The sequence below is a fragment of the Sus scrofa genome, chromosome 11, assembly GCF_000003025.6.
Source record: "Sus scrofa isolate TJ Tabasco breed Duroc chromosome 11, Sscrofa11.1, whole genome shotgun sequence".
Taxonomy (NCBI): domain Eukaryota; kingdom Metazoa; phylum Chordata; class Mammalia; order Artiodactyla; family Suidae; genus Sus; species Sus scrofa.
Window position 1 is genome coordinate 75852095 of NC_010453.5, and position 27058 is coordinate 75879152.

Sequence of the window (27058 nt, forward strand, 5' to 3'; positions counted from 1 at the left end):
GTTCTAACTCAAGAGACTGGACACAGTTCCCTGTGCTGTGTAGCAGGATCCTATTGCTTATCTGTTCTAAATCTAATAGTTTGCATCTACAAGCCCCAAACTCCCCATCCATCCCTTCTCTCCCCCTCCGTCCTGGCAAATACGAGTCTTCTCTCCATGTCCATGATTTATTTCTGTTTTTAGATAGGATCATTTGTGCCATATTTTAGATTCCGCTATAAGTGATATCACATGGTATTCGTCTTTCTCTTTCTGACTTACTTCACTTAGTATGATGAATGGATTAAGAAAATGTGGTACATATATATATATATATATATATACAGTGGAATACTACTTAGTCATAAAAAGGACAAAATAATACCATTTGCAGCAACATGGATGAAACTAGAGATTCTCATACTAAGTGAAGTAAGAGAGCATCTCTTTTGAACTACCCAGGAACCCATCCTTGTCTGAGACTCTTTTAATGTCATAGCATTGCTCTCTTGGAAGGGACAGGGCAGTGATTTCTGTTCTAAATCTTGGAGATACCCAGTGGTGGGAGCATGGTGTTTGGACAGTCAGGGGCATTCAGGAAAAGACAGGGTTTGATTTTAGCAATATGGCAGGGCATTCTAAGCATCTGAGAACAGCCCCCAGTCAGCAATTCTGATCTTAAAGAGGCTAGACTTCCCCAGAGAATTATCCCTGAGTGTGTATTGGGTAATGGTTGATATCCAAATATAGGACTTCAAACCTGAAGATCTGAAGATCCTGAATGTTGCTGGGTTGTCTCTGAAAAGGAACCTGATCAGTCCCTGCTCTGTGTATCAGGGTAAACCAAGGTGCTGGGCATCAGCCCATGGGCCTGATGGTGGGACTCTTAATAACACAGGACAGAGTCTTTGTGACACAGTACCCTCCACTACCGTAGACTGGATTGGACACGTGTGTCCACTTGGATCACGCACAAGGACCATCCCCACCTCAAGGTGGCAGTATCCAGTTTTATCATTACCCTGAAACAAATCCTGAAAAGAATTATGACTGTAAATCTATTTCCAGTGAAATGCTAGTTATCATAATCAAATCCCTTTTTATTAAAGAAATGTGGTAATAAAAATATTAAAAGTAGAAAGATATAGATTGATGTGCAAAAAATATACTCTAGTTTATGCAGTAATTTTTATGTCATGTGTTATTTGTTTCACTTCCATTTTAATTAACTAATTTATTTATTAATTTATTTATTTATTTTGTCTTTTTGCTATTTCTTGGGCCGCTCCTGTGGCATATGGAGGTTCCCAGGCCAGGGGTCGAATCAGAGCTGTAGCCACCGGTCTACGCCAGAGCCATGGCAATGCCGGATCGTTAACCCACTGAGCAAGGGCAGGGATCGAACCCGCAACCTCATGGTTCCTAGTCGGATTCGTTAACCACTGCGCCACGACAGGAACTCCCAATTTTAATTTAAAGAGAAAACATTTTTGAATAGAAATCAAAGAAATGGTCTAGATACATAACTTAAAAAGTTTGACAGTGTCATTAGTGAAATGAAAAATATTGTTGATTTTCTTTTTTTGTTGTTTTTTGTTTTTTGGTATTTTTAGGGCCATACCCATGGCACATGGAGATTCTCAGGCTAGGGGTCTAATCAGAGCTGTAGCTGCTGGCCTACACTACAGGTCATGGCAATGCCAGATCCCTGACCTACTGAGCAAGGCCAGGGATCGAACCCACGTCATCATGGATGCTAGAGTTGGGTTCATTAACCATTCAGCCACAATGAGAACTCCTGATTTTCTTAAGAAGAATTTAAATTAAGTATATTTCTCCATTTTTCAAAAAGTTTCAGTGCAGGGTTACATGAGACAGGCATTGTCGACCTAAATCCTGAGATATTTTAGGGCATAACACCTATTCTTCCCCAAATATGATTTCTTTGTACTATTTTTTGCTTTGTGAAGAGAAATATGGATCCACAGCTTGATCACCAGGATGTTAAGATCTAGCACTTTTTAAAAAGACTTCAGTGCTTTCAAAGTGTGTTTTTTTTAAGGCTCTGGGGGAGTATATTGAAACTGATTATAATCTTGTCTTTGCAAATCCTCACTGCTCCTTTGTTTCATTATCATTGTATATGCAGTAAAAATACCTCTGGAATCATGTTATAACAATTGATTCTGAGAATGAAATTTCTGGTAGGAGAGTTGTTGGGTGCCAAGATATAATCATGTGTGTGTATGTATGGTGTGTGCTCATGCAACATCCATGTGTAAGCATGTTAACTTCCTTTCCAGACAACTGCTTTCATGGAGTTCATGGAAGACGTTTGTATAAAGTGGAATAAACATTAAGTTTGCAACTACATTTTTTACAAAAGACTTATGTGTACATTTTTAAATCTCCTGTGATGCAGCCCTGCATGCCTTATTCTCTCCCCTCTCCACTTCTTTTATTGTGGTAAAAACAAACACACAAACAAACCTGGAAAATAGAATTTACCACTGTAACAAAATTTTTTTTTTTGGTGTTTTTAGGGATGCACCCTTGGGATATGGAGGTTCCCAGGCTAGGGGTCAAATCAGAGCTACAGCTGCTGGCCTATACCACAGCCACAGCAATGTCAGATTTGAGCTTTATCTGTGACCTACACCACAGCTCACGGCAACACTGGATCCTTAACCCACTGAGCAAGGCCAGGGATCGAACCTGCACCTCATGGATGCCAGTCAGATACGTTTCCACTGAGCCGTGATGGGAACTCCCCCACCTTAACCATTTTAAAGTGTCCAGTTCAACAGTGGAAGCATATTCACATTCCTGTGCCACAGATATGCAAAACGTTTTTATCCTTAAAATATGATTCCCTACACCCATTAAATGACTCCTTCTTCCCCTCTTCCCCTAGCTCCTGGTAAGCTCCATTCTACTTTTGTTCCAGAAACAAACCTGGGTCCCTTGTCCAATGTGCAGTAAAACCAATCCACTGACACTGAGATGGTGAAGGAAAGCACAGTGTTAATTGCAGGACACCCAGCATGGAGAATGGGCAGCTCATGCTCAGAAGACCCAGACTCCCCAGTGGCTTTCAGGAAGGAGTCATTAAAGGCTAGGTGAGGGAGAGGGTGGCAGGACGTGTGATCAGCACATGGACTTCTTCTTTGTGGCAATACTCTCCAGAATAGAACAACGCCAAGTGATTACCAGCCAATACTCAGAGCAGCCGAGGATATGGGTGCAACACCCAGGAAAGGGGGGTCTGGGTATGGAACCAGGAACAATGGAGCTTTCTTCTTCTGTGTGTGTGCTGACTCATGATGACTGTAATTCCGAACTATCAGTTCCAATAGCTGAGTCCTAGAATGTGCTGATTTTTCTATGTGGGTAGCAATGTTTACAGTGATAACTGATACTTCCCCTCCTCCTACCCACATTTTACGTCCATTATTTATTTTTCCTTTTTTCTTCTCTTGATTAAAACCTTCATTTTGAGGTAGAATAGAGGCAATGACAGAGGGCCTCCCTTTTTCTAAATTTGAAACAGAAGATAAAGTGATGAGGTACTTTCACAGAGGTTCTGAGAAACCTTTCCATTCCATCTTTCCATTCCATTGACAAAATGCACACCCCTTGGTTCATTTTGCTAATGTGCACACAGGCTGTTTACATGTGCATTTATAATGAGATTGATCTGTAACCCCTTTTTGTGATGTCCTTATTTCATTTTAGTATCAAGTTTCTGCTAGTCTCAGAAAATGAGTTGAGAAAATTTCCATATTTTCTATTCTGTGTAGGAGAGTTGGGGAAACAGTCTCCTCATTCCTTAAAGGTCTATAAATCGCTTGGGCCATGGATTGTTTGTTTGTTTGTTTAGTTGTTTTCTTTTTGGTGATTAGATTGTAACAGTTTAATTAAGGTAATGACTATAAACCTATTCAAGTTTCTGTTTCTTCTTGAGTCATTCTTGTTAAGTTATATTTTTCTAGATATTGTCCATTTGTCATATCTTCCCTAGTCTTCCCTCTTTATTTCATTTATACACTTACTTTATTATTTTTTTTCTTTTTTGTTGAGCTTCTTGTATTGTTCTTATCTAACTATGAAACAGGTACTTTTCTCATTGATTCCAAGACTATACTCATTTCCAATATAGACATTTAGAGCTATAAATTTATTTCTGTGAGCTATTCCAGTTTCATCTACAAACTTAATACAGACTTTTATCAATGGTTGGTTCTAAAAATGTATTATTTCTATCGTGTTTTCCTCCTTAAACTGTGCTTTATCTAGAATCAGTTAAGTCTCTGAATATATTGGGAATCTCTTCACTTCTATAGTTGAGAGTCAGTTCTCAACTGGGTTAAGAAAATGCCTGTCCAGTTCTTCAGTGTTTGTTGAAATTTGCTTTGCTTTGTGTCCTAAGACATAGTCAATTTTGTACATCATCCATGAATTCTTGGAGTAAAGGTTTGTTCCCTGAAATTTGGGTGCATGTTTCTATTAATGTCCTTTAGATCAAATTATCTATGCCCTTAATAATTTTTTTCTGCCTGTTTACTAGTCATGGAGAGCTATGCATAAAAATCCCCCACATTAAGTGTGCTTTGGTCACATGAAGATTTTGATCCTAACTGAGATGAAGGCATTTCTGGTAGTTGTACAGCAGAATAATTTCAGCAATTCATTTTCCTAGTGCCCTTGACTTTATTCTTTATATTTTTGGTTTGCTGCAGTATAAATTCTCAAGGTCAACACATGATGCAGAGCCCTCCAAAGCCAAAGCATGAGCCTACTAGTTTTTTTTTTTTAATAGATGTTGCAGATTTATTTTTAAATGTAGATATTGGTTTTTTTCCTTTATGTATTTGGGTTTCTGGCTGTCATATGGAGACGCGCATTTGCTAAGTGGGGACTTCTGGCTCTGGTAGATGTCTGTACATTTTTATCTAGAACAGCAGGGTAGCCATTTATACAAGATTTCACCTACCCCCATCCCCCCAAAAAAGTAACCTTGTAGATCAAGAAATTCAATACATTGGTAAATTTGGCTACACTGGGTCAGGCCAGATCATTTTGTGAGGAAAAACAATTCTGTAAAAGCAGAAGTGATAAGCATTTATCTATTCTATGTTGAATTCTGGATCTGGTCCTAATAATACATATGAAATTCTGCCAGCAAGCAAATGGTTCATTAAACAATTCCATCCAACAACAGCAAAAGTATTGAATATCTACCATTCCAGAGGCTCCAAATAAGCAGTAGATAAATTTCCTGATTTTGTGGGCATACAAATAAAGGAGAACATATGTAAGTTTTTCAGTCATATAGGTATGAGTATAGTGTGACTTCTAGTATAATAACTGCTGGTGTAGAAGTGTAACAGTCTGAGAAATACTAAGGGGAAAACAAAGCAGGGAATATGGATTGAAAGTATTATCAGGGGACATTTGCAAATATAGGTGAAGTGGCCTGTGGGAGCCTTGTGAAGAAGGTGCTGTTGGGTGCAGACCTGGGGGAGGGAATGTGCTGCCCGCAGTCTTCAGCTATTGGAAGGCGAACATTCCTGGAAGGGGGCACAGAAGTGCAGAGACCTTGGGTCTGGAATGTTCCAGAAAATAAGAGGAAAGGTAACTTTGGCACTTTCTGCATGGTGCCTTTGGCAACTCTGTTTCTCCTGACATATCCCACGTATGCAGTTTGGAAACACAGCTCCTCATAATATGTACCTAATAAGATGATTGCCATTGATCGAGGACCTGCTTTGTGCTAGACATTTTTTTTTAACTCTCCCTAATTTTTCACATATCCCAGAAAGCTTGACAGATTCACTCCTTTTTACATACTAAAAGAAAAATCTTAGAACTTTGAGTACTTGGCTCCAAATCATCGATAGGAAATTTTATATCTAAGATTGGAATTCAGTTTGAACTTCACTAGTTTATGTACTATTTAACGTTGTACTATTTAATGTTGCTGTCTATGAGTGACTGACTTTGACGATTAAGAAATTTAAACTATATGGGTACTTATCTACTTTTATGGAAACGCAAACTACAGCTTGCTTAAATCAGTTAAACATCTTGAGCAAAAGGCTCTTCTATCTATATATTCGTTTTCTCTTGAGAAGTGGGTAATTCTTGATGCCGTCTGCTTCAATCATGTCTTGGAAATCATGCTGGAATATCTTTTTCTGAGTTATTTTTATTTTTTTATGATGCACACAGAACCAGGCAGAGCAGACAGTATTGTGAAGCCAGCCTGCGCTGACTCTGGAGGGTCCCATCTCTGAGTTTAGTGATGTCACAGGGTTGGGTTTAATTGGCTATGCTGGGGATATTTGCACCATGGTAATTGGCAAACACATGATGATTCAGAGATTCCAGCCCCACCCACCAGAGCTGACTGGTAAAAATTCACCAGCACCCTACTTGGTAGATAGTAAAGGAGGCATCTTATCATTTGAAACGTTAGAAAATGTTAATGTTCCTCCATCACCATTTACCCCTAAAACAAGTAACTCCTCACAACAGCACCCTCTAGGTTGGGTGCGGTGAATTGCTGTAAGAGTTAAAGCCCTTAGGGTCAGTGGCTGAACACAGTGGAAGTTAGTTTCTTGCTTGTAGGAAGTTAAATTAAGATAAGGGCTGAAGGGCGGAAAGCACTTGCAGGAACCAGGGCACCATCACTGTTGCCATCTTGGTAGGTGGCTCCCTACCAAGATCCTGGGTATCAAGCTGGCAGAAGTGACAGAATATGGCATTTGTCATGAGCCTGGCCTGGGAAACTCAAAAATGATGTCCAGTCACTTGTCTAAGGAGAAGAGAAAACTGGCTTCAGATAGTCTGTGTGACAGTGGCGATATGTCCTGTTTTATTGCATGCGTCTTTGTATACTCATGAACTCATATTCTTATGAACTCATTCTATAATGTTGAAGTTGTGTGAGTTCACATGCGTTTTTTTTTCCTAGGCAAAGAGAATCAAAATCGTGGGGGAAAGAATTAAGCTATGTATCTGGGAAGAGCCCCCAGCTCAGTAGCTGGGCAGGCCAAACTCCATCAACCCTATCATGCAAATGGAAACCCAATCCCTGCCCAGGACTCCCATCCCGGGAGCACACCAGCCTGGTCCAGTTCAGAGTCTTGTCCTGCACCGGGGCTCTCCAGATTATCACCTGAGGAATTCACTATTGCTGTTCTTAGTGCCCTGGTGACAAAGTTCCAGAGATTTTGAGTAGACCGCCTTGAAACTGTGTTTCGCCTAAGTCTCCCATTTTATTTTGTTCATTGTTTGTTGTTTCCTTGTACGGCTGCCCCTGCAGCATATGGAAGTTTCTGGGTCAGGGAGTGAATCTGAGCCCCCACACCTGTAGTAACAGTGGATCCCTAACCCACTGAGCCAGTCCGAGGATCGAACCTGTGCCTCCCCACAGACAGGCCGAATCATGAACCCACTGTGCCACAGCGGGAACTCCATAACTACTATTTTTAGTGTCTGTCTTACAAATGGATGTGGCACATATATATGACATAGCCTGTCCACTCATGATCAGCCAAAAATCCCAGGGCCCAGTCCATTCCCAGAACATGAAATAAATCAAAGTTTAGGCCATTTAAAATCAAAGCATGGGGATTCATGGAACAAAAAAGTGTTTAAAAAATAGATATCTTCTTATCCACATATGAATTTGAAACTTGATTCCCTGGCTGCTGATTTTCCAGATCATAAGGAAATTAATTTATGAACAAGCCCCAGTGCTGCTTTTTGATAAGGGAGAGAGATTGCTGTGACTCTACAGCTGTCGCCACGGACTCCTCCAAAGTTAATTGAACATTTCGCCACGAGGCTTCTCTTAAGAGGGAGGGACGGGAGGGCTGTTGTATTTATTAGATTAACTTCCCTTTCGGACGGCACCCCAAGCAGCATGGGACACTCTACACTGGCGGTGGTTTTAGGTTTCTCGGTGGCTCTGATGGTCCCCTGTGCACCCACCGACATGCTGGGAAAGTCATGGGAAGTCACGGGGTCCTGGGCATCCAAGTTAATCAGTCGCATCTGCCGACTTGCCTAAGCAGGTGGAAAGCAGAGGCTGTCTCCCGCCCAGGGTTAATGTGCCCACACAGGTGGTCTGTTTGTGGCCGGCGTCTTGGCTTTCAGCAGACAGACTCCAGAGCACTTTGCCACAATTTCAGACCCCCTGTTGTCCCTTTGTGTTCGGGTCAGAGGAGAGGGAGCGTTTTATGTGCAGCTGTTTGGTCCTTCTAAGATCACTCTTACGAAGACTCCCGGCCAGGTTTATGAAAACATGGATCTAGAATGTTGAGCTTTTGTCAAAGGCTACCGAACAACCCCAACTCAATTCCCAAACTCAATTCCTACCCTGTGCACACACACACATATGTATGTCGAATCTAGCTTTCAAGAGTCAGGCTTTTATTTACTTACTTATTTCGAGCCTTGGTGGACCATTTATGACTGACCAATAATCATTTCATTGGCCATGGAGAAGTCACAGCCTCTCTCCTCTTAGTTTTCTTTATCTGCACAAGAGGGATGGTTGCGCCTGGGGCTTTTGAGCATAAAGCTTTGCAAAGCCTCCGTGAAATAGAACTGAAAATAGCCTTGTCACAATTTGCTGTCCTGTCAAAGGAACAGAGCGCTTGTCCCAAGGTGAAGCAGACTCTTACTGTGCCATCTCTCCAGGTAGGGCTCATGATCAGCCGCGTTTTTGCGCAGGCAGAACTACTTTCACTTGCCGGAGACTTACGGCCTAAGTACCTCGGGAGAAGAACAGACAGACAGTGATCCGACCCTCCTGGGTCTGTCAGCCAGACCCTGGACTCTTCAGAGCTTGACCGTTCCCTTTCTGCCAATAGCAAAGTTTTAACGCGCTGGTAAAAGCGTCAAACCCAAGTTCGTGTGAAACCCAATTTCATGTGCTCATTGCACTGCGAGGCCAAACAAACCAAAAAACATCAGAGTCTGGAGCAGAGCAAAGTTTTATCTCAGGGCGAAGCAAGGAGCATGGGTGGCTCGTTCTCAAAAGCCCGGGACTCACTGATGGCCGTCAGAAGAGTTTCTAGGCGAGATTTGCGGGGCGCTCTGCCGGGTGTGTGCCCTTCCTCGGATGGGCGGGTGGGGCGTCGGTAACCCGGTGATGTTGCCGGAATTCCGCTCATCAGCCTTCTGGCTTCACGGGCCTGAGCTTGGCCTGCAGCTACCACGCTTCCTGTCGGCGGGGCCTTTGTTCCTGCAGAAGAACTCGGACATGTGTTCTGGAAGGTTAGGTTCAGCCCTCGGGAGGCCACAGGACCCTGGGCAGCCCTGCCCTGTTGCTTCTGCTCTGCTTTACCTTCGTGTCTGCATCCCTCTCTCCTCTGATAAGCAGCTGTTTGGATCTCGCTTTGAAACTCAGGGAGGGTTTAGGACGCTGAACCCTTCTTCCAATGGCCAAGAAACAGGTCACTGAAAGGCTTGTGTACCCCGTAGGGCCCCATAGATTTCTGTCTGCTTTTGATACAGGTTTGGATAATTCCATTATAGGTGTCTGGGGTGGTGGTTAGAGGAAATGGAAAGTGAAGATTTTCAGGTCCAGGACAGGGAACTCAGTTTGCTAATCATTATATTCGTAAGACGAAGACTGGAGTTCCCATCATGGCTCAGCGATAACGAACCTGACTTGTATCCATGAGGATGCGGGTTCAATCCCTGGCCTCGGTCGGTGGGTTAACGAGCCTGCGTGCTGTGAATTGTGGTGTAGGTCGCAGATGCAGCTCAGATCTGGCATGGCTGTGGCTGTGGTGTAGGCTGGCAGCTGCAGCTCTGATTCGACCCCTAGCCTGGGAACTTGCCTGTGCTGCAGGTGTGGTCCTAAAAAGACAGAAAGAAATAAATAGATAAATAAAATAAGTAAGACAATGACTGTAAGAGCAACAATTCCAACCATGATTTTGAGTTGCCATGAGAATACTCCCCTTTCCTTTGCGCAGTCTTGATACATAACCATTCTTAGGTCTTTTAGAAACGAGTGCCACTGATCACAAGGAAGAGAGCTCAGCAGTAAATGGATGGAAAATGATCACTGTAGCATACAAACCATGGATAGCCCACCTGTGTTCTATTACACTGGATCAGCAGAGCCATCAAGACATGCAAAACCCATCAGGCTGCTCTTGAAGACCTGGAGTGGCTTTCTGCCACAACTGAACCCGTAAAGTTTAGTCGGCATTCTTCCGTTAGGCAAAGAAGTTCAATGCCGTGGGAAAACGTTTAGGTCTTTGGTACAGATTTAAAGAAAGGGGAAAGGAAGGGTGCTTCATAGTTATGTTGAGCCAAACATATTCACATCGAATTATGTGATCCGTTTGTTACTATGCCATCTCGAGTAAGCCATTGTCACTCTTTGCTTTTCTTGCCGTCTGTGAAAAGGGCTTGTAGGCGTTGTGCAGGGTGGCGGAATGGGTTTCCCACTTGTGTGACAGGTGATGCTTGCAGCGCTCTCCTGGCTGGGGCCATGGTTCTAGTGACTTCCGCATTGTGTTTCTTTCAGGTTGCTTTCAGCTATGTAACATTTTTCGATCCCATGAAATGGAAATTGACCAGTGCTTGCTGGAGTCCCTCCCCCTGGGCCAGCGGCAGCGGCTGGTGAAACGCATGCGCTGTGAACAAGTCAAAGCTTACTATGAAAGGGAGAAGGCTTTTCAGAAGCAGGAGGGGCTCCTGAAAAGGCTGAAGCATGGGAGGACTCAGAAAGTTCATTTTAACCTTGCTGACATGCTGCAGGACGCAATCATCCACCACGATGACAAAGAAGGTAAGGACATCAAGACAATCCTTTTCTGACGTGGCGTTTCATATTTTCTGTTTGTTGTGTTTTGATGAGGAAGTGGGAGATAGAACTTCTTTTAAATATGAGAGGTTTCTTTTAACTGCCTGAAATAAGTAAGAAAAAAATGCTCTTTCCCATAAACATAGTTAAAATTCCCAAGTCTCCTAGTAAAGATGGAAAAAATGCAACATTTTGATAAACTGGTTGTATGTGTTTTTTGTTTGTTTGTTTTTTGCTCTTTCGGGTGGCACCTGCAGCGTATGGAGGCTGCCAGACTAGGGGTCGAATTGGAGCTGTTGCTGCCGGCCTACACCACAGCCACAGCAACGCCAGATCCGAGCTGTGTCTGCAACTTACACCACGGCTCACAGCAACACTGGATCCTTAACCCAATGAGGGGGGCCAGGGATCGAACCCCAGTCCTCATGGATACTAGTCGGGTTCGTTACTACCGAGCCACAACGGGAACTCCTGGTTGTATGCTTTTCGTAAGTAAGAATTACCTATCCGTAAAGCAAGTGGTTTCCTTACAGATTGTTCATTCAGATTGTTCATGAACTTTGCTCACTGTTCAGGAGGCTGGCAAGTCCGAGACTGAGATGCTGGCCAAGTTCTCTGTGCGGGCTCTCTTCCTGTGCCCTCAGGAGATGGGGAGAGAGAACGCCCCTGTCTCTCTTTTCGTGTAAGGGTACTAGCTTCATTATGGGGCTCTATCCTCATCCAAACTTAACTACCTCCCAGAGGCCCCCGAATCCTCAATTCTTCACATTGCGGGTCTTCAATATGTGAGTCTGGGGTGGGGCATAAAAATTGAGCCCATAGCAGATGGCCTATCACTCTATACTTGGAGCTGATTCAAGCATGAATTATCTCTCTTTATCTACCACTTCTTTTGGGTCTCTGATCCACCTTAGAAAATTCCACCTGGGTACCGATATAGCTTACTCTGTCAGGGGAAAAATATTAATTTTCTTGCAAATTAAAAAAATAAATTGCACTGTAAAGTCAAGGAATCTCTTTAAAGGCATTGAAACACATGTTTTATTTCTTCTAGAAATGTATCCAGGAAAATATTTTCATTCAGTCACGGTAGTCATATTTTCATTTATTTTTAAGCTACCTAAGGTGTCCGATGTATACGTTTATAGAATTGAGACAGTAAAAAATGCTTTCATAAGAAAAACGCTTTCCATTTAAATTATTGTTAAACACTTTGCAGAGTTTGTATTTGTGGAAGTTACTTTATTTCATCTCCTATTTCCAAGTTCTTGCCTTGACTTACTGAGTATAAAGGATCAAACGAACGCTTTCTCAACGGGTATGTTATTTGCACTAAAGTTTGTATTATGCCGTGGACAAGCGATTCAGGGATTTTTGTTTAACTGTCTAAATGTTGTATTTTTGTAAGTGTAAATTTAGTATCTTCAACACTTTATTGTTCTTTTCTGGGAGCTGTTGATTTTTTTAGGGTGTAATCTGCCACTTTAGGTTCTGCATCAGTCTAAAATGTGTTCAACAGCTCTTTTCCATCTAGAAAGGAACATTTGTTCTAAATTTTCTTAGGGGTTTTAAGTCAAAGTTGAATTTGTTTGAGTTGTACCACTTTAGGAAAAGGGGAGGAAGTGTCTTAATGCAGAGAAGATTAAAATGGGAACGAAATTCCTCTGTTTGAATTGTCACTCCCAAATATCAGCTTGTCTTTCCTAATTAGTCCCCAATATGTTTTGCTGAAAGTAGTATAAGTGGCGATGGGATGTCTTTATTATGCTTTTATTATTTAGCATTCTACCAGTATTTTCTTTTCTTTTTTCTTTTATGGTCTTTTTGTCTTTTAGGGCCACGCCTGCAGCATATGGAGGTTCCCAGGCTAGGGGTCCATTCGGAGCTAAAGCCACCAGCTGCAGCCACGGCAACACAGGATCTGAGCCGTGTCTGCAACCTACACCACAGCTCACGGCAACAACAGATCCTTAACCCACTGAGCAAGGCCAGGGATCGAACCCACATCCTCATGGATGCTAGTCGTGTTTGTTAACCACTGAGTCATGATGGGAACTCCTCTACCAATGTTTTCAGCACTGTCTGTGCTTTATGTGATTTCGGTAATTTGATTCTCTCAACAGCCATATTCAGTAGGTAGGCTCTTCTTCCCATTGTACAGTGAGCCTTGGAACCAGTTACCATCTCAGGTCTACTTAAGCTTCAAAGCCATGTTTTGGTTCATAATACCACACTGTCTCTCAAGGCGATTCCTTTTTGTTAAACCATCTTACTGAGGTACGTTTGACATAGAAGAAGTTGTACATAATTGATACATATGACCTGATACCTTGGAACTAAGTATATACCTGAGAAGCCATCACCAGACTGCAGGCCATAAATGCATCCATCATCTCCAAGAGTTTTCTTCTACGCACTTAATTTTTTAAGTTAGTTTTTCTCTTCTGTAGTAAGAGCACTTGATATATCACCCCTCAAGTTTATTTTTGATAGTTAATTGAGCTAAACCAGCAACTCCATAAGATGATTTGCTTCCTCTGCCCTTGTCAGCATAGCTATAGACCTGGAATGTCAAACTTCATTTTATCTCCATTTTACTTAAAATTTTGAGAACTCACCTGGGAAAAAAGGAAACTGTCAAATTACAGCAATGGGACACTGTTTCTTTCTGCTGTTTCTCCAGCCCTTGGTCCTCAGCTTCTGGTGGGCTCTGGTCTGAGGTCCACGGCTCAAAGCTCTGACGTTTACTCTGCTCTTTCTATCCATCCTCCCCGCAAGGCTTCAGCTTCACCCACTCTAATGATTTCCCAGGTCCCATCTAGACCTTTCGCCTCAGCTCCAGACTCCACCATTCTGATCGTCTTAACGTCTTTACCTTATTAGGTATAAAACTGAGTATTTATCCCCATGTTTTTGCCCAAACCAAAACTTCCCAACTGTTTCTATTTCCGTTAATGTCAGCACCATTCCCTTGGTCTTCTGGCCCAGATACCTCGAGGTCATGTTGATTTAGTTGCACATTTGTAAAGAGCTGCACTTCCCCTGAATAATTTATGGGAGGCATCAGCTGTGTGTCTCTTTTCCAGAGCTCTCCAAGAATAAGCCCGGAATGCAATGAATGCTTCTCTGTACTGGATGATCTACGGAAAGGCTGAACATTTCCTTACGTAGAATTTCATAAGTAAATCATTAAGACCGAATGTGAAATCTCGTTTCCTATATGTCTCAAGTGTGTATATGTGAGAAGTGAAAGGAAACCGCAGTTAACTTAGAGCTCAAGAGTACTTAGCCCAGCCCTTTCTTGCATTTACTAGATTGGCAAAGAAGTTAAAAGTATGAATTGGTTGGTTGCCGCATAAACTTACTCAACTTTTAAACTTTAAAAATTTATCTAAGATGTATATGTATGTATTTAGTAGACATCTATACTACTCCAGTATATCTAGTGTATAAATGAAGAAGGAGCCAATTATAACTTTCCACCTCTACCATCTAATGATGCTCTCTATGAAGATGAGCCCTGCGCTCTGGCACTCTTCCCCCAGTGGGAGCTGTGGATTTCTACCAAATGCAGCCTCACTCTCCCTCCCTAACCTCCCCATCACCAGGTGCACAAACAGACAGGGAGAAAACGTGACATTCCATCAGCAAATTTAGGCTGATACCTAGAGAAATCGATACCAAGACTCTGCCACCTTTAGAATGGTGATCAAATCCGGGAGTAGGTACCCATCCTTGTTCCCTCCTAGCATTCATTATGAACAAAATAGGGTGAGATGTGCGTTAAGCCCTCTCAAGGATAAATACGTCTGAAACTCAAAAATAGGCGTTTTTATACCTGACATGACTATACGTGGACCCTCCCCCCAAAAGAGTTGGATTCAACCAATATGGACGTCTTGGGTATTAGAGAGGTGGGGTTATAAAGCAAATATAAAGCATCCTCTCATCTCTAAGGAAGAAATAGGAGAAATGAATGTTCCCCATGGAAAGACATAACAATATACTGTTGTCTGCATCTTCCACATTCCAGAGCAGTACCAGGCTTGGGCAAAGGGAAAGGGCAGGTTTGTCAGAAGCATCCCTGTCTTGTTAAATTCACAGTGATACAGGAATAGACATCCTTTAAGCTAAGCATGAATCTGTTCCTCTAACCTGACAAAGGAGGGAGAAGATGTGGAAAGATGTAGCTCAGATAAGATGTTTTCTGAAGCAGACATGGGAATAAAAGGACCACGTCTAGATACCAGAGAAAGGGGGGAGCTTTTCGGGTCCAGGTCTATGTCTCCATCAGAGAGATGGAAGGATAAGTGTGTTTAGCTTGGGTACATGCTGAATCTAGCAACCCTGGGGCAGTTTGGAATTTTGCAGAGCTAATCACTGGACTATGATGCTTTCAACTAATAGGTAACAGCTGCTGGGTAATTAAAGGTGCCCATTTAAAGACTGGTTATAAAATCATAAATAGCTGGAAATTAAGTGCACTTAAATTCTGTGGGAGTCTGTGTGGATTTAATGAGAGACTTAATATTTCACCAATACCAAATTCATAGTCCTAAGAAGTATTAATTATTTTCACTGCTTGCTATGTAGTTCCAGCTTTACCAGGTACTGAGAGTAATTGAGAGAAATGGAGAATGTGCTTCATAAGCACCTGTAATCTAGGTGGAAAGATACACTGTTCTTTAAAAACCAAACTAGAAATCCATGTCGAAGGAATGGCAGTGGGCATTTGTTGAGAAGGGATCACCAGGGGTTTTAACTCTGCATTTGGGGGGAATGAGTTGGAACCCAACCCAAGTACTCAGGAGTTGGGTTTCTCTGGCCAGGGCACTTTCTGTGTCTCACCTTGCTGTTCTGCAAATGAAGTTGAGACGGAGATGCCCATCTCTCATAAGTGGCTGGAGGATTGGTTACATCATACATGCAAAGAACGTACGTCTGTCATGTATTCCCACTCGCATTATAATTGTCAGCTCTGGAATGATCTGAAAGGGAATGAAGGGACAGTGTTGGAGGTCCCTTCGTGGCTCAGTGGTAACCAGCGGGTCCGTGTTTAAGGCAGTACGAATCTTCACACTCCCAGGGTTCACGTGGTCACCCCTTTTCTCCTCCGGACAGTGATTAAGGGCTTTTCCCGGTTATCCAGAGGAACGGCGATATGCCGGCAAAAGCATCCACATGGCAGCGTGAGCCTGAAGGCAGAAGCTAATTTTTTAGGTTTTATTCCTTTTTAAAAAATCATTTTCTTATATCAAGATAAGGAAGACTGTGGAAGGGACATATTGGATTAAGAAGCACATTAAAAGCTTAACCCAGTGGTTTTCATGTTTGAGGGATGAGGAAGGCAGGTTCTGGGTTCTGGCAGGTCCAGTACTTCCTTGCCTCCTGGTGGTACAGTCTCACCCACCCGAGTCAACGCCTTATTCCAGCGGCTGGTACCGTTTAGACCTGCTCTCTGAGGACGAAGGCGAATGTCTAATGAGAATTCATGGGAGAACCTGAAATCTCTCATTTCTCGTGCTGCATACTCTCAAGTTTTAATTAAATTGAAACTGAAAAAACCCAAATGTGAAGTCCCTGAATTAATGCTGCGACTAAGGTCTTCAATCCCTCACATATTACATAGCGCCGCTGCCGCTGGTATAAACCAAGAGTACTCTGGTGCATTGTGCTCAGAACAGTCTAGGAAAAAAGAAAAAAAAATGACCAATAATTTTCTGTACGAAAAAGGCACAATCCGTCAGAGGCCCAGACTGCTGCTGAGGACCCCAAAAAGACAGGGCTTGAGTTAAGTCATCTTCCCTGATTTCCGACGCTGAAATGATATTTCTCCTTGGCCATCCCATGATGCCACCTCCTTGGCATTTCATTCGTGGCTCTCGAATTCGCTCACCTCTATCCTACTATCTTCTGGATATAAATGTCTCATCTTCCCTATTCTGTGCGGCTCAAGACGAGGTTATGTTCTCCTTGACTTTCTGTCCCAAGAGGTCGCTGTCCTCATGGATCAGAGGAGAACCCCCCCTGCCTTCCTTTCTCTGTGCAGCAGCCCCGGAGCACAGGAATACAGAGCCTTATGGACTGGCTTAGCTATGTCTGGAAAGACGAAATAAAGAAAAAAGGAAAACCTGGCAGATTACAACCCTGGCCAAACCCTCAGGAGAAGCACCTACAAGCAGGAAATCTGTGTCTGATCAATGGGCTGCTGCAGGCAGCATTGCTGCCTGAAATAAAAAGCGCCAATTCCACTGCCCTCCAGCTGCGTGATTCTAGAAGCTGTTTTTTTTTTTTTTTTTGAATACTCTGGGCAACATAGATCTATATCTTTCACAGCTGACACTGATTTGATAAGAAAACAAGATTACTTCTGGTTGAATTTCAGAAACATAAGACTGGATATGAAACCTGAGAATCCTGGGTGTTGATCCTCTGAAATTCCTTCCCCACTGGGACAAAGGGGAGGGAGCAGCTGGTTTTCTGCCTCTGCAAACGCTGGAGAAGCCAGGCTGGATTGCCTTCCTCAAAGCTGCCAAAGCGTGTGTGACCTGGATGGCAAGGGGGTGAAACCTGGCAGGCTTCTTTTCCTTCTTTTCACCTTGCGGGGTTGTCTGAGGGACAAACAGGTGTTACGTGCATCTCCTTGGGCCGCCGTAGCAGTAGGCTCCGGACTGGGTGCTTTGTAAAAATTAAGGAAAATACTTTTTAAAAAAATTTTATTGAAGTAGAGTTGATGCACAATGGTCTGAGAATTTCTGCTGAATAGCAAAGTGATTCGGTTCTCTGTGTTCACACATCCATTCTTTTTCAGATTCTTTTCCCAAGTAGATGATCACAAAAGATGGGGGAGACAGCCTGGGGGCTTTAAACACCTGAAATTAATTTTCTCACAGTTCAGATCAGGGCACGAGCTGCTTTGGTTTCTGGTGAGAGCGCTCCTCCCAGTGGCAGCAGCGTGTGGATGGCCGGCTGCTCACCTGGCCTCCCTTGGTGCCCACGGGGAAGTGAGCTCTCTGCTCTGTGTTCTTAAAAGGGCACCAATCCTATAGGATCAGGGCCCCACCCTTCTGGCCTCATTTAACTTTAGTTACCTCCTTAAAAGCCCCATCTCCAAATGCGGTCGTATTGAGTGGTAGGACTGCAACATGTGGGTTTGGGGAGGACACCGTTCCATTCATAAATGTATTTTGGTTGAATTCTCATTTCAAGGAGACTGTGTTACCTTGGGGCCGTTGGAAAGTGGATACAAGATGAAATTAGATGTGCAGGAGATTTTGGAGGGACGGGCCAGCAGCGAGGAGAAAAGGGGCAGAGCCCCGAGGCAGCTGGGGGAGGCTTGCGTGATGCTGGTGTGGCCCCAGTTGTTAGTGAGCTTAGGCTGCCCCAGCAAAGGACCACAGGCGGGGTGCCCTAAACAGAACTGCGTTTCTCAGAGTCCTGAGGGCTGGAAATCCCAGGTCAAGGGGTCAGCAGGTTCACTTATTTCTGAAACTGTCCCTGGCTCGCAGATGGCCACCTCACTGGGTCCTCAAGCGGTCATCCCTCCACCCCAGCGTGTCTGAATCCCAATCTCCTCTTCTTATAACAGCGCCTGTCATATTGGATTAGGGTTCCTCTCATGACCTTGTTTAACCTTCATCACCTCTTTAGGGACCCTTTTGCCAAGTACAGTCACAGTCTGGGCTACTGAGGGGTTAAGACTTCTGCATACGAATTTTGAGAGACACAATGCAACTTCTAACGCCAGAAGAGGAGAAGGAAGCAGAGATTGGCAGGAAAAGTTGCAGGAATTGGTGGAAAAAGTTGTCACGTGGTCCTAAGAAAATTCTCTACGAGGCTGATGAGTAGTTCTTTGGTCAGAGCTGTTTCTGGGAGGTGGCGTGTCTAGGGGTGGACCAGCAGCAGTAAGTACCCTGTCTCACATTCTCGTGTGAGAAGCACGGCCTCCGTGTCATTTAGATACAGGAGGTGGGACCTGTCATGCTTCTTGCCCCTGGCGTTCTGAATAGACATCTCCATAGACACGGAAAAGCCTCTGTCACATGTTAAAAGGAAGTAAACCAGATTTTTAAGATCCAAGCCTAGAAGACTCCCATCAAGAATAGAGATTCAGGAGTTCCCGTCGTGGCGCAGTGGTTAACGAATCCGACTAGGAACCATGAGGTTGCAGGTTTGGTCCCTGCCCTTGCTCAGTGGGTTAAGGATCCAGCGTTGCCGTGAGCTGTGGTGTAGGTTGCAGACGTGGCTTGGATCCTGCATTGCTGTGGCTCTGGCGTAGGCCGGTGGCTATAGCTCCGATTTGACCCCTAGCCTGGGAACCTCCATATGCCGCGGGAGCGGCCCAAGAAATAGCAAAAAAAAAAACAAAAAAAAAAAAAAAAAAGAATAGAGATTCAGGAGTTCCTGTCGTGGTTCAGCAGTAATGAACCCGACTAGTATCCATGAGGATGTGGTTCGATCCCTGGCTTCGTTCAGTAGGTTAAGGGTTCGGCGTTGCCATGAGCTATGGTGTAGGTCGGAAATGTGGCTCCTATCTTGCATTGCTGTGGCTGTGGTGTAGGCCAGCAGCTGCAGCTTCAGTTTGACCCCTAGCCTGGGAATGACCATGTGCTGCAGGTGCAGCCCTAAAAAGTGAAAAGGAAAGAAAGAAAGAAAGAAAGAAAGAAAGAGAAAGAAAGCAAGCATATTCAGATAATAATGTGAAGCTAGGAGCTGCCGTCAACCTCATAGGTGAAGCAAAATGAGATAAGGCACAGTGTCCCCTAGTATGATCAGCATCTGCTCCAGGAGACAGAGCAGAAACAGACCTAGGATTCTGAATATGATAATTCGGAATCAGAAGGAGGGATGGCAGGTATTGCTGCAGGTTGTTTAAGGCCTACACCAAAGAGAAAACCAAGTTAAAGATGCGGTGAGATGTTTGCATCAAAGTAATCCCCTACATTTTTATTTTCACTCATGGAAAGCCCTAACTTCTTGACATTGTATGAAATCAATGCCAGAAGTTATCAAGAAGAGAACCGGCAGCACTTTGTCTGGGATGATTTGGTTGTTTATTTGGATATCCAAGAGCCTGACGGCAGGGTAGTGACGAGATAAGGTACATAACTGTACACCGTCTACTGCTTCCAGGAATAGAATCAGTTTGCTGGGAAGGACATGGAGGTTGCATGCTGTGGGGGGTTCAACCAGACGGGAACACCCAAGGCCAGGTAGCATCTCAGAAGGATGCTGCTTATCCCACCTGCCGACACTGGTCCTGTGACTTGTTTATGAATCTCATGTCTGGCCACTTCTGTAGGTTGATCCTATGAAATGCCAATGCTTAACTGTTTTTCACCAAGAATAGCTGCCAGGTTTATGTGGTCCAACCTTGGTTTCGTTGCTGATTTTCAAATCATAAAGGGAGTTACATCACTTCAGGCTGAGTCTGGTAACATAATGAATGATTCTACCCTGTGGAAGAATACTCAGAAGCTCAGGCATGCACTGCCTTAAGCATAGATATATACGCAGCAAAATACACCTGCAGGATAAATCCAGCTCCTCCGTGGAGTTGCTAGACTGACAAGTGTTTACTCCTATGGTTTGATAAACAGCTGTGGCAAAAGTGGTAGTTGAGTCCCTCACCTGGCTATGGCCTCAGGTTTGGGGGGCCCTGGATAATTACAATAATCACGTAGACTCTTCTGCGAAATCAGCGTTGACGCTTTCTTCTCGTGGAAGCACATCAGCCTGGGCGTTTCTTCCTGGAACCTCAGGCCCTGGTGCCGTTACACAACCCCCAGGGTTCAGAATTCCTGTCGCTTTCTAGGAGCTTGCGTTCATCCATCAAAACCAGTTATTTTCGGGCTACTTACGGTTCCAAAATTTATAGCTGGGTGAGTGGAAAACACATCGAATGTAGAACGAGAGCCGGAAAACAGTGTGATGGGTTTGAGTGACCGTAGTTCATCCACCAACAGAAAAAGTAATGAGGGCAAATGTAAACTCCAAAGTACCAGTTACCTCCTTTGGGAGCTGTGGTTTGTTGTAATCATGCGATGAGCCAATTAATCAAATCAAGGACTGCATTAAGAGAAGCAGGATTTCTGAGACAAGGGAGGCAGAAGGCCTGGGTGATGTAATTTAATTTGGGGGCCTTGGTGCATTTAAATACAGAGAAACCCATCAGGACTTTGAGAGCCGTGAGGGGCCTGAAACCATTTTACATGAGGGGGTTTGACTCAGAGAAGCTCAGACAGGACAGAACAGCTCAATTTCAGGTTTTGCCACGGAGAACTTATTCTTTTTATTTTTTATTTAAGTGTAGTTGATTGACAGTGTTGTGTCTGTTTCTGCTACACAGCAAAGGGCTTCAGTCGTATGGATGCATACACTCCCTTTCCTGTGTTGTCTCCTGTCATGTTCTATCCCAAGAGTTGGATCGAGTAGGACCTCGTTGCCTCTGCGAACCCCAAGCTCCCGGTCCATCCCTCTCCCTCCCCCTTCTTTCTGCTTGGCGACCTCAAGTCTGTCCTCCATGTCTGTGAGTCTGTCACTGTTTTGTAGATGGGTCCTTGTGTGCCATGCTTTAGATCCCACATGCAAGTGATATCCTACGGTATTTGTCTCTTTCTATGACTTCTAGTGACGTCGGTGTTTTTTCACTATGGGATGCTGGGTAGAGAAGGCCAGGGGTTTGAAACAGAATTGAGCTCCATGGAAGGAAGTGATTTGAAATATTCAGAAGAGACTACCTTGGGAGGTGGGGAAAAGTTGGCAGGTTAACTGAAAACTCTCATTGCCGTGGTTTATTCATCTGCATAGCAGTATCTCCGTCATAGTTGGGTGAGTGTGAATCTGTAGTCTTATTAGCATAAGCTGCACTCCTCCTCATTATCATTTCGTACAAACTTGGATTGCTTCATCTTTAAAACGTCTCTTGATATCATCATGCTGGGATTCTGTGAGTTCTTTATATAAAAATAACCATGTGCCTGAGTGAGAACTACAGGCGCCGTAAAATTGCTCTCGGATCCTTGAAAGTCTCAGGATCAAACCTCTCATGAGTTTAACTTCAAATACGTATTACTTTCAGTCCAAAAGGAGAAATCAGCTTAGACACAGAACAGTCTCCTAACTCCTTCCTTTCTCTCGAACTTGCCATGCAGGTTGCCATTTGAGGGGGTTATGAAACTGTATAATTTTAGTAAAAGGCTTTCTGAAAATATGTCTTAGTAAAAAGATGATAAGTTTTGGAATCAGCGGTGTGTGCTATGCCTCTTTCTTGCTGGGTATTTGTCTAACTTGAAGGCATCATGCCAGTCAACTTAGCATTTTTGAGTTTTGAGGTGCCTACCAGTTAGATGGTGGTTATACTAGTTTATAAGCTTGTAAGGGTTGGACCATAGGCAGATACTAGTTAAATTGTAGCTGTCTTCTTCTTCTTTTTTTTTTTTTTGTCTTTTTGCCATTTCTTGGGCTGCTCCCACGGCATATGGAGGTTCCCAGGCTAGGGGTCGAATCAGAGCTGTAGCCACCAGCCTACGCCAGAGCCACAGCAACGCGGGATCCGAGCCGCATCTGTGACCTACACCACAGCTCACAGCAACCTGGATCATTAACCCACTGAGCAAGGGCAGGGATCGAACCCGCAACCTCATGGTTCCTAGTCGGATTCGTTCACCACTGCGCCACCACGGGAACTCCCTAGCTGTCTTCTTATTAACCTATCTAGGGATCGCTGAAAATGAGCATTATCATTATATTTATTATACCTCATAATTATTACAAGGAAGGTGTGACTCAAATAGTGCCATAAAATACTGCAGTGGTTTTAAACTTTATAGGTTATAAGCCTTAAGAACACAGAATGTTGATTGGCTGTTGGAAGTCGAACTGAATTTTATTTTCATGGTTTAAATGGCTTTCAGAACTGCTAGCCATGTCATAGTTCGTGACTTGATTTTAAAAATTTTATGTTACATCACAATTTTTATCACAGAGAACCTTTAAAAATAGACTGAGGATCATCGTAAATGTAGTTATTGCAAAAATGTGTGGGGTTTTTTGGCCTTTAAATGTCACAAACAGACTTTTAAGACCATGCTAGTGAATTAATAGTTAATAATTTTAATAGGCCCCAGATTTTATGATGAGACTGTATTACATTAGTTAAAATAAATCCTCTTACTTGAAAGCTTCATAAAGATCTCTTAATGAGTAACAGACATTTTTGATTGTTTTTGCAATGATTATATTTGGTGAAGAATTCAACAAACTTTCATTGTCAAAAGTGTATCTTTGTTAAACCCAGACAAATAACCCATATCCTTGCCTATTCTCTTTTTATTAACGGTCATTTCTTATAAAGTGGATGAACGCACACGTGCAAAGAATCTCTGAAATGTGAAAGATGAAAACACAATAGCAGCAAAGAGGAAAAGTTCCCCCAGCATGAAACTGAACTTGGAGACACCTCTGTGGCCAGCACAGCTCTAGGTGCTTCCTTTCGAGCAGAAAAGAACCAATTAATTGAGGAACGGTGAGACTAGCATGATATGGAAACAATCTCCAAAATGAGATTCTATATTGAACAACTTTGCAGTGGGGCCAGATGCTGTCCCTGTATTTTCACAGATTGTGATGAATGATGGATGGGCCCAAGTGACTTTACCAAGTCTGTCCATGAGCCAGATCTCGGCTCATTTTCCACAGTTTTCTCCAAATATTGTTTAAAACCCACATTTTTAAGTTTAGTAAGTCCAGCGCCTTCCACAAGATACGCTCCAAATCTGCTACTATAAAGGTCAAGCCTCGTGCCTTGCGACAGGGGTACAATGCAACACAGAACAGAAATGTCTTTGAGGAGCTTCTGTGAGGCTTCAGATGCTTGAGGAAGGTTTGGAAGGTGAAATGCACCAACAGTGACTCAGCCAGCTCTGTCCTTTCCTCAGCTTAGTCTTCTTTCCCTTATTTCTGCTCTCTTGCACAATGGTTAAAAGAAATGCTGGCTCTTTTATTTGACAGGTGACTTACAGCTTTTTTTCCCTCCTACTTCCAAATTCACTTCCTCTCCAAGAACTGGAAAGAGGGCTGCATGTGGATGTTGGACTCATTTGTTAACTAAAGTCCATTCTTTTTCATCATCTCTTGGTTGAAAAGCATTCTTCTGGCATATAAAGCAATCTCATTGACTCTTCTCATTCATTTCCTTGGTTTTAGCCAGCCATAACTTAATGAACATCAATGATAAGTTCAAATAATATAGGAACCACCACCATATTGTCTTAATGTTTATGTTTGCGCCATTCTTATTCTGGATTGAATTGGCCAGGCCAGAGTTATTACAGATCTGGCTATTCTTGAATGATTATAATGAACTCCTCCCCGGTTTCTTTCTTTCTTTTTTTAACCATTAATTTTTGGATTTATTTATATATTTTTTCGTAAAATTTTTAAAAATTGTAATCAATTGTTATTTCCCCAGTACATTTTTTTCCTACTATACAGCATGGTGACCCAGTTACACATACATGTATACATTCTTTTTTCTCACATTATCATGCTCCATCATAAGTGGCTAGACATAGTTCCCAGTGCTACACAGAAGGATCTCATTGCTAATCCATTCCAAAGGCAATAGTTTGCATCTATTAACCCCAACCTCCCAATCCACCCTACTCCCTCCCCCTCCCCCTTGGCAACCATGAGTCTATTCTCCAAGTCCATGATTTTCTTTTCTGTGGAAAGGTTCATGTGTGCCGTATATTAGATCCCAGATATAAGTGATATCACATGGTATTTGTTGTTCTCTTTCTGACTTACTTCACTCAGGATGAGAGTCTCTAGTTCCATCCATGTTGCTGCAAATGGCGTTCTTTTGTTCTTCTTTATGGCTGAATAGTATTGCATTGTGTATATATACCACATCTTCCTAATCCAGTCATTCGTCATTGGACATTTGGGTTGTTTCCATGCCTTGGCTATTGTGAATAGTGCTGCCATGAACATGCGGGGGTGCATGTGTCTTTTTAAAGGAAAGTTTTATCTGGATATATGCCCAAGAGTGGGATTGCTGGGTCATATGGTAGTTCTGTGTGTAGATTTCTAAGGTACCTCCATACTGTTCTCCATAGTGGTTGTACCCGCTTACATTCAGACTAAACATTGCAGGAGGGTTCCCTTTTCTCCACACCCCCTCCAGCATTTGTTATTTGTGGACTTATTAATGATGGCCATTGTGACTGGTGGGAGGTGGTATCTCAAGGTCGTTTTGATTTGCATTTCTCTGATCCTCAGGGATGTTGAGCATTTTTTCATGTGCTTGTTGGCCATCTGTGTATCTTCCTTGGAGAAATGTCTAGTCAGGTCTTTTGCCTATTTTTCAGTTGGGTCGTTGGCTTCTTAGCTGTTGAGTTGTATGAGTTGCTTGTATATTTTAGAGATTAAGGGCTAGTCCGTTGCATCATTTGAAACTATTTTCTCGCATTCTGTGAGGTGTCTTTTTGTGTTCTTTTTGGTTTCCTTTGCTGTGCAAAAGCTTGTCAGTTTGATGAGGTCCCATTGGTTTCTTTTTTATTTCTGTTGCTTTGGGAGACTGACCTGAGAAAACCTTTGTAAGGTTGATGTCAGAGAATGTTTTGGCTGTGTTCTCTTCCAGGAGTTTGGTGGTGTCTTGTCTTATATTTAGGTGTTTGAGCCACTTGGAATTTATTTTTGTGCGTGGTGTGAGGGTGTGTTGTAGTTTCATTGATTTGCACGCAGCCGTCCAGGTTTCCCAGCAATACTTGCTGAAAAGATGGTCTTTTTCCTATTTTATGTTCTTGCCTCCTTTGTCCCAGATGGATTGACCGTAGGTGTCAGGGTTTATTTCTGGGTTCTCTGTTCTGTTTCATGGGTCTGTCTGTCTGTTTTGGTACCAGTCCCACACTGTCTTGATGACTGTGGCTTTGTAATAGTGCCTGAAGTCTTGGAGAATTATGCCTCCTGCTTCGTTTTTGTTCCTCAGAATTGCTTTGGCAATTCTGGGTCTTTTGTGGTTCCATATAAATTATTGGACTGATTGTTCTAGTTCTGTGAAAAATGTCATGGTTAAGTTGGTAGGGATTGCATCGAATCTGTAGATTGCTTTGGATAGTATGGCCATTTTTACAATATTGTTTTTTCCAATCCATGAGCATGAAATATCTTTCCATTTCTTTACATCTTCTTTAATTTCTTTGATTAATATTTTATAGTTCTCAGCATATAAGTCTTTCACCTCCTTGGTCAGGTGTATTCCCAGGTATTTGATTTTTTGGGGTGCAATTTTAAAAGGTATTGTATTTTTGTATTCCTTTTCTAATATTTCATTGTTAGTACACAGAAATGTGGCTGATTTCTGAATGTTAATCTTAATATCCTGCTACTTTGCTGAATCTGTTGATCAGTTCAGGTAGTTTTCGGATTGAGTCCTTAGGATTTTCTATATATAGAATCAAGTCATCTGCATACAGTGACAGTTTTACCTCTTCTCGTCCTATTTGGATGCCTTTAATTTCTTTTGTTTGTCTCATTGCTGTGGCTAGGAGTTCCAGTACTATGTTGAATAACAGTGGTGAGACTGGGCATCCTTGTATTATTCCAGATTTTAGTGGGAAGTCTTTCAGCTTTTCCCCATTGAGTATTTGCTGTGGGTTTGTCATAAATGGCTTTGATTATGGTAAGGTGTTTTCCCTCTATACTCACTTAGGTAAGAGTTTTGATCATGAATGGATGTTGGACCCTGTCAAATGCTTTTTCTGCATCTATTGAGATGATCATGTGGTTTTTGACTTTTCTTTTGTTAATGTGGTGTATGACATTGATTGACTTGCATATGTTGAACCATCCTTGTGCATCTGGGATGAATCCCACCTGGTCATGGTGTATGATCTTTTTGATATGTTGTTGGATTTGGTTGGCTAAAATTTTGTTGAGAATTTTTGCGTATATATTCATCAAAGATATTGACCTATAGTTTTCTTTTTTGGTGTTATCTTTATCTGGTTTTGGAATTAGGGTGATGGTGGCATCATAGAATATCTTTAGGAGTGCACCTTCTTCTTCAACCTTTTGAAAAAGTTTAAGGAGGATGGGTATAAGTACCTCTTTGTATGTTTGGTAGAATTCGCCTGTGAAGCCATCTGGTCCTGGGCTTTCATTTGTAGGGAGTGCTTTTATGACATATTCAATTTCATTTCTAGTGATTGGTCTGTTCAGTTGATGTGTTTCTTCTTGATT

General features: G+C 42.7%; 1 protein-coding gene across 1 annotated transcript in view; it reads left to right on the forward strand.

Moving 5' to 3' along the window:
• Positions 1-27058, forward strand: part of MYO16 (myosin XVI) — a 532176-nt gene that overhangs the window by 112312 nt on the left and 392806 nt on the right. The window contains 1 exon segment of the mRNA XM_021065905.1: positions 10535-10798. Within this exon segment, the coding sequence (XP_020921564.1) occupies positions 10573-10798 (226 nt within the window). The 5' untranslated portion in view covers positions 10535-10572.